At 36.1% G+C, this 8,267-nt stretch overlaps 2 protein-coding genes across 2 annotated transcripts; one reads left to right on the top strand and one right to left on the bottom strand.

Annotated features, from left to right (window-relative positions):
* The first annotated feature begins 3,819 nt into the window (after window positions 1-3,819).
* LOC126973619 (uncharacterized) lies at window positions 3,820-7,001 on the top strand. Its single transcript, XM_050820956.1, has 3 exons — window positions 3,820-4,446; window positions 4,534-4,634; window positions 6,141-7,001. The coding sequence occupies exons 1-3, from the start codon at window positions 4,206-4,208 to the stop codon at window positions 6,915-6,917; spliced, it is 1,119 nt and encodes a 372-aa protein (XP_050676913.1). The 5' UTR covers window positions 3,820-4,205; the 3' UTR covers window positions 6,918-7,001.
* On the bottom strand, window positions 4,655-7,486 carry LOC126973604 (uncharacterized). Its single transcript, XM_050820941.1, has 2 exons — window positions 7,007-7,486; window positions 4,655-6,092 (listed from the first exon to the last, which is right to left on the bottom strand). Exons 1-2 carry the CDS (start codon window positions 7,247-7,249, stop codon window positions 5,304-5,306), a joined length of 1,032 nt encoding a protein of 343 aa, XP_050676898.1. The 5' UTR covers window positions 7,250-7,486; the 3' UTR covers window positions 4,655-5,303.
* Window positions 7,487-8,267: the final 781 nt, after the last annotated feature.

The raw sequence follows: 8,267 nt of genomic DNA, 5'->3' as shown, positions 1-8,267 counted from the left end.
CGTAAACGTTTTTTGTGTATTAATTATATGTTTGATGATAATTTAAGTATTTATATTTGTTATTGTTTAAAAAAAATCTAATTTTTCTTTCATAGGCAGCATCGGTTCGTCACAGGTGTAGGTCTTGCTGTAGAGGATGCCTACATCGACCCCGATGTTAGCCAAATAACATCGTCTCTAATTGTTGGTGTTGCTATTGATAGTGACTCCACAGAATTAGGTATGTTTAGCATTATTATTAGCCTTTTAATATTAATTTCATTGTTTGTAAATAGTAATTTTTGTGCAGTTGTCCGAGCCCTACATCCCAGCATACAATAAGTGAGGAATATATTTATAATTAAATATATTAACTTTATTCTTTGCAGAGTATTCAATGGCGCTCGAGTCTCCCTCTCCAAATCTTGATATAGAACTAACACCATCCACATCAACTGCTCCGTTTGTTATTACAATAGCAACACCACTTCAGACGCCGACACCACCACCACCACCACAAAGATCACAAGACGCTGCTGCCATTAGAAGAACGGTCTATGTACTTAGAAATGAGTATGAAGATAGGAAGCAGCGTCTCGATGAACTGCATCAGCTGCAAAAGGCACTACTCGAACAAATGAAGGAGGCTCGAGCCAAAACTGAGTTGGCTCAATTTATACTACATCAACATAAATCAGATGATTCTCAATTTTCAATTGACCCTACAGTCTTATTAGTATCACATCATGTTCAGTAAACAATTATAGTCTATGATGATGATGTATCAATATGCAATATTTAACATACCTATAATCAAACAGTTGTCTGTCAGTAGGTACATGTTACATTTTGAATAGTGCAAGTGACAAGTAAATTTCTTGATTATCAAAAAAGCACATCAAAATAGTTAGGACTCTACTGGCAATGTATGATGTATGACTGTAGGCCGATTCACGTATATTCTAACGATCCAAAAATCGTTGTAGTTCAGAAGTCGTCCTATTGAAACTTGGTCCAAAATTGGTATTCACGTACTGATTCGATAGGACGACAACTCAATAGGACTGAAACTCAGCGACTCATCGACGACTTGCGATAGGAAATTGCCAGTCTAATTCTACTATTCCTTTATTTTCTACCTTATTCTTTTAAATATGTTTATTATTATATCAGAGTCTTTTGCTCAGTTACTAGTACTCAACCTAACAATATTTGAAGCCGTAGAGTAGTAAAAAGGTACGGTATAATTATTTTTATACAGAAATTATTAGGCTGAAAATGAAAAGTCGTACCCAAATGGTTGTAATAAAAAAAACGCCGTACATCAAAGTCAAACTGGATTTTCGTCCAAGTGTAGGTAACTCTTTTTCGTCTCCTTTGGTTCGATTCGTTTAAACAAAATGAGCTAGAAGAAGATTGGAACCGTGCGTCAGCTCGAATTACTAACTGAGTTCATGGAATAACACAGAGACCTTGCGCTGGGAAGAGTACGCTCGAAAGATGGTCGTGCTTGTTCCCAGCGATTATGGACTCAGTTGGGTGAGATCCTAAATACGGAGGATGTTGGTGGTGTATACAGAAGCCCTAAAGAGTTGAATAAAGTGAGTTTTGCTGATTGATGGTATAAATACATAATAATAACGATCGATTTGATTTACATACTTACCCATGTTTTATTTTTAGTTTTATAATGACTATAAGTGCAGGATTAAAACTAAAATAAGAAGGACTGCACACAGCCTGCAGCAGACTGGTGGAGGATCATCGGAAGCAGTGCCACTATCCAGTCTGGAGGAGAGACTTTGTGTAATTTTGGGTCCGGATCAATTTAAGCCTCTACCAGTCAATCACAACTCCGTACCGGACCATAAAATCTAAGTTTTAAAATATGTATTAACTTACAATTGAATAGTTAGCAAGAATCTTATTGATGGTTATCTTATTGCTTGCAGCGAGAATATTTCATTAGGTGATATACAGATCGAAGATGCATCTAAGGCACATTATGAAGTTGAATTGTAAGTATTTGTTCTTCACAAACATGGTATCTACATGTATTTATTTATTGTCACCATTCATAAATATAGGTACTGTTTTTAGGAATGAGACTGTTATGACTGACTCTGCAACTGCCAACTCCACTATCCAACCATTAAGTTACATGTAAGTATTTTAGGTTTTGTGTCAACTATTTTGTCTGTACTTTCAACTACATAAACATAAATTTTATTTTAGAGATCGGCCTTCTACATCTAGTGATGTGCAAGGTTCCACTGAAGCCCGTTCTAAACGCCACAAGAAATATCAACACTAGTGTTGATACTTACAATCATTACATTTAATGAGTGATAACCCTTTCTATTAAAAAACCTTTCCTCATGGTTTATGGGTCTGACTATTGCTATATGGGTCCCGTCAATACATCCAACAACTCCAAGCATTTTAGTTTTTTCATAAAAGCTGTAATATGTACAATATTTCATAAATAAGTAGGTATTTAATTAGTCCAATAAGATAGGGAAATGTACAAATGTACCTTCTCTTTCTTCTATCTCTTCCATCCTGAGTAAGAGGTAAATAAATATATTTTTTAAATAACTCAACATCATTGAGTGCTGTAGTCACCTGTCGCACTGCTCTAGACACTGTAGGTTGAGATACCGAGTTGAAGTTACTCTGACCAACAATGGTTTGATAAGATCCGGTAGCATAAAATACCTATAATGTAAAAAAGCATATGATCTTATAATTTATTTAAAGTTTTAAATATAGTAAATTCTAGTCAGTTAAGTAAAGTAAAAAGAAAATAAGTTTAGTATGCGAATAAATTAATTTACCTTATCAGTAACGGAGAGAACATCACTCCTAACGCTCTCTTGGAATTAGAGGTACGAGGTCTTCAATAAGACCAAGGACTAAATCCTTGGTAAGGCGAAATGTTTTAACAAACTCCGTATCTGTCATTTTGAAAGCACAATATTTGCTGTTCCTCATATTATTTCGGCGTCGACGTTCTCTTCGCCGGTCTTCCCTTTCGGAAAGATCCAAAAGTAGCCAAGACAAGCTGATATTCATGTTTATGAAAAAACTTTCAACAGCCAACAACTGCAATTGACTAACTTCAGTTCAGCGACTTCTCAGACGTTCGATTTGACATTAAATCGTTTGATAACCGATTCTCAAAAGATAGCAGAATACCACTGACACAACGATTGAAGTCCGTCTAGCTGACGTGAATACGCTTTAGCGATGTTTGGATAGGATCGTTTCTCTAACGTGCCATTTAAATCACGTGAATACGAATCGTAGGTGAACGACAGATGTCGGTGCGATATCGCTCATGTAAAATTACGTGAATCGGGCCACACTGGTCACTCACACTATTACTAATCAACTTGTAAACTGGGCTTTAGTCTCTCAAATGATGTAAATGATTGATGTGTAACTAACATAATACACTTTGTTCCAGGTCAACTTTGAATAAGAATATGTTCCAGGTTAAATATGAAATAAGAATTAATAAAAATAATGATTAAAAAAACCACACATTTCTTCTCAATAACTATCTTTTATCTGTCTCAATTCCTACATGACTTATAGTTTATTTATTTATTTATTGCTCCAACAGGGTGAGCACCAATACAATTCCTTAATAACTAACATAGATATAACTATTTAATTGACACCCCAATTATGGGTGCAAATCGAGAGCAATCAATAAACGAACACAATCAAAGCTTACGTTTTAGCAAATTAATAACAATATAAAAAATATATATCAGAATTTAAAGTATTTTAAATATATTAAATTCGACCTAGGGAAAAAGAGCTCAACAAATAAATCATTGTTAATACATTTGTGACTAAATTGCAAAATACGACATATTACACATATAAGCGAAAGCTAGTACATAACAGGATGTGAGGACCATTTCCAGATGCCAAATGTTCTCTCTACAGCCCATCCACACGCTTGACAAACAATGGCAAACAGCCAACAGCAAACACGGACGTGTGGATGGGTGTTTGTCGTTGTTTGCCTGTTTGTTTTTGTGATGGGCAGTGTTCGGCATCGGTGTCGGTTTTTCTTGCCAGATCAAAGGATGTTTGGCAAACAGTTTGCGACGTATCCACACGTTTGGCAGCGTTCAGTACTGCGCGCGAGCTTGCGGGAGGCGGACGTATTTTCTTGCTACACTTTTTAGTTGGCGCGCAAAGCGTAAAAAATGTCTGATTGGTCAGCAACTACGATTCTGACATTTTTGGAGGCTTATCAAAATGAGCCATGTCTCTGGAATCCCAAAGATGCCGATCACAAACATCGGCAAAAGGTTAATGATGCATGGACTCGCCTCAGCATTATAATGAATAAAAGAGTCAAGGAATTGAAGACCAAAAAAGAAATACTGATGGCTACGTTCCGCAGACATTTGAAGAAAACAAAAGATTCTATTCGGTCCGGTGCAGGTAAGTTTAAATAATCAATAAATATTTGTCTAAACACCCCTGCTATGTTCCTTGCGAATAAATTTTATTTTAATTTTATTTTTTCAGGATCCGATGATGTTTATACACCGGTCTGGTTTGCTTATGACCTGATGGAGTCATTTTTAGGACCGGTATATACCTGCTCAAATAACGTAAATTCAGAGGAAGTAAGTAAAACGACTTTTTTTCATTATGGTTTATTCATTCTTAATTAAATTTAAACTATCATTTATATAAAGATTTAATCAGATAAAGTTTTGATTATCTATTTGCAAGAATGGTAGCACTCTAGAAGACGTGACGTCGATTTAGAAGCTGATATTTTTTTCTGTATAGAGCTCGACATGTAGAACGATGTACTAAAATATAACATGAAGCCTCATAATTTTCGAGAAAAAAAAATCTTAAAGTTACGAAAATAAATACGATTGGCTTAAGTGTCGTTTGACAGGCGGAAGGGGCTATAAGTGGTTAAATCTGGTAGAGGGTGGGGCCCCGATTATAATGTTACCACTCTTATTACAAGGTAATGGATATTTTATCAGAAATTTCCAAAAAATGTTTCTAACCTCAAAATAAAAAGCGTAATAAGTCTTCTGTCTGAGCCGCAAGAATATAGCTATACAGTCTGTATCAAAAAGGTGCAGTAAAACTTAAAAAGGTTAATTTAATATTTGAATGACCTTTTGGCACCTTTTTGTTACATCCTGTGACCTTAGTTATCCTTTTTATATTACTTACTACTTACTTAATGCTACTACTACTTACTTATCCTACTACTTACTAATTACCTATCCTTTCTATGTTGAGGGATAATTTTTAAATAATGTAGAATGCTAAGTAAATCTATTACAAAAATATAACGTAAATTCTTCCCTTATCTGTTTGGCATGCATAGGTGACCTACGGGGTACATTTGGCATGTTCTGAATTGCATTATATTCCTCTTCGTATTTTCGCCAAGATCCACGTGTTATTATTTCACCATTTCTGTCAATCGTATCAAACGTTCCTGGGGGGGTATATCTCTCTGGGGAGTTTTTTCGAAGGAAGTTATGTAGTAGTACACAGGTCATTGTTATTTCTGATACAGTAATGGGGTCTAAATAAATTGGACGACGGTAAATACGAAACACTGAAGCTAAAACTCCAAATGTGTTTTCGACTACTACCCGAGCTCTAGATAAACATTGATTGAATATTCTTTTTGGTGAACCGATGTTATGCTGTCCTGGGTAGGGTTTCATAACATGCATGCTCAATGCAAAAGCACCATCTCCTATGAAAACGTATGGAACGTTAACGTCCGATCCAGGAAGTGGGCATGGTATAGGAAAATCAATTTCATTTTTACAGATTTTTTTCCACAGTAATGAATTATTAAAGACGCCACCATCGCTAATCCTCCCTTGGCATCCTATGTCAACAAATATAAAGTTGTAGTGGGCATCAACTAATGGCAATAGAACGATGCTGAACGTTTTCTTATAATTTAAATATTCAGTTCCGCTATGAGGTGGACTTTCTATATTAATATGCTTGCCGTCTATGGAACCAAGACAGTGTGGAAATTTTCTTCTAAACCCTCTTTCTATATTCATCCAAGCATCAGCCGTTGATGGCATCTGAAAACAATCAAAATGAAGTAAATAGAAATTAATTATTTATTTCAGAGAGCATTGCCAGAAGAAAATGAAACTGCAGCTATAGAGGACGTAGAATTTGTTGAAAATAGAGATTTAGAACAGCCTCTCCCTACACCAAAACCAGTGCGCCGTCGTCCAGCTACCGAGACAGCGGAACGGCAAATGTCGTCTGCATTTGGACAGTTGACCAATATTTTAAGCAAAAGACAGAGGGAATATCCACCACCACCACCAAAAGAAGACGACGACTGCGAACTTTATGGAAAATTACTAGCGAAAAAACTGCGTGAACTTTCACCGGATGAGAGGAAACTATTTATGTATAATATAGACACATTGTTTATAAATAGAATTAAAGACAGGCTCTTTAAGCGACAAACCCCATCTCCCCAATCAGCCCCTTATCAGGCATATTCTGTGCCATTACCAAAAACTTCACTAATTCCAATACGACCATCAACTTCCCAAACATCATATTCCGAACCTTTGCCAAATAATTCACCATCGGCTCCATATCGACCGTCATCTTCCGAAACCTCGTATTCTGAACCTTTGCCAAATACTTTAGTTTTAGGTTCAAACCAGCTATCAACCGCCCAAACGTCACAGTATTTATCATTGGTAATCAATTCACCCCAACCATTCACTTCTCAAAATCACGTTTATTTCAACCAATCGGGCTCATCAAATTCTACTCCTACCATTCAAATAATATCCAATGAGTTGATTTCCCAAAGAACAGAAACAAACCGTGTAAATGAAGCTTTAATTAAAGCTTATGAAGACTTTGATCGTGAAAATTGAGATAGTTTAATCGGCTTAATTTTTCATGAATTAATTTTTCATTTCAAATTATTGATAATAAAAATAAAAATTTATAAAAAACAACTCACCTTTATTTCATTTCTTAGAACATCATTAATTGCTTTGCAGACTTCGGGTATAATTTTTGATATTGCTTGGGGAGACACTTTGAATAAATAGTGTAAACTTTTATAACTGTCACCACTTGCGATAAACCTTAGTGTAGATGCTAGACGATATTTCGCTGGTATAGCTTCCCTGAAGTCCGTATCTTGTTTCGAAATCAGAGGAGAAATTTTGTCTAGCAAATACTCAAAATCTGTGAAACTCATGCGGCAGAAGTTATGAAACTCCCCTGATGGTTCGTAAAGAAGCTCATTAATTTTTTTTTCTATAAATTGTCTGAAATAAAAATTTTTAAGTAAAATTAAATAACACGGCAAATTAAAGCCCAAATAATAGGTCTAAAGCAGTACCTTGTACGATTTCTATGTATTTTAATCATCCACCATCGTCTTTGCTTTCTTCTTTTTTTTCTTTTTTCTCTCTCTTGCTTTAATTTAAAATAAAAATATGTCAACCCGAAAATAATAGCTGCCACAAGCTCGTCGTCCGCCATGTTTGCCGATTCGCAATGTTATGAACGTTCGCCAAGCATGTGGATGGCTGTTTGTGTTGGGTGATTGTGGTTGGTGTTTGGGACTTTGTTTGCTGTTTGCGGTGTTTGTGACAAACAGCCAGCGTGTGGATCCGGCGTACAATATTACGGGTCTTAATTTGTGCTCCGTTATAGCGTTGGCGCATCTTCTGGGGTAGGTCTGACAGGAGTTAACATAAATGTTAAAGAAGGATAACCATTGTCACCCACTAGTCTGCCAGTTAAAATGTTTTGCCTGTATTTCATGTGCACAGAAGACATTTAAAAAATTCTTGAATCGTGCATGCTGCCTATCCAGATGGATACAATATCCAAAAATGTCATTCTTGGGCCCACGATTGCCTGTAAATTAATTAGTTTTTAGTCGGTTATCCATTCATTAAGTTATAATGATACCTACATGTTACCCACATAAACAAGAACTTACTTGAACATTAATGGAAAAGTAAGATTTCCTGTTAGGATACACCTCATGATGTTGGCATTTAGGAGTGGACATTATTTTTACGTGGGTGCAATCGATAGCACCATCTATCCCTGGTAGACCAGGCCAGCCTCCATGCCTTCCCATTTCTTGGAACATTTCCCTGTTTGCCATGGCTTCAGCTCCTTGAGGAAACTTGATATATTGCCGGATGAGTTTGGCTAGCAGTTCAGACACTTTGTTAATGATATTCGACGCGGTTGGTTGT

Source organism: Leptidea sinapis, chromosome 29 (genome assembly GCF_905404315.1).
Source record: "Leptidea sinapis chromosome 29, ilLepSina1.1, whole genome shotgun sequence".
Taxonomy (NCBI): domain Eukaryota; kingdom Metazoa; phylum Arthropoda; class Insecta; order Lepidoptera; family Pieridae; genus Leptidea; species Leptidea sinapis.
The sequence above is the reverse complement of the archived record's forward strand: the minus strand, read 5'-3'. Positions and strand labels throughout refer to the sequence as shown.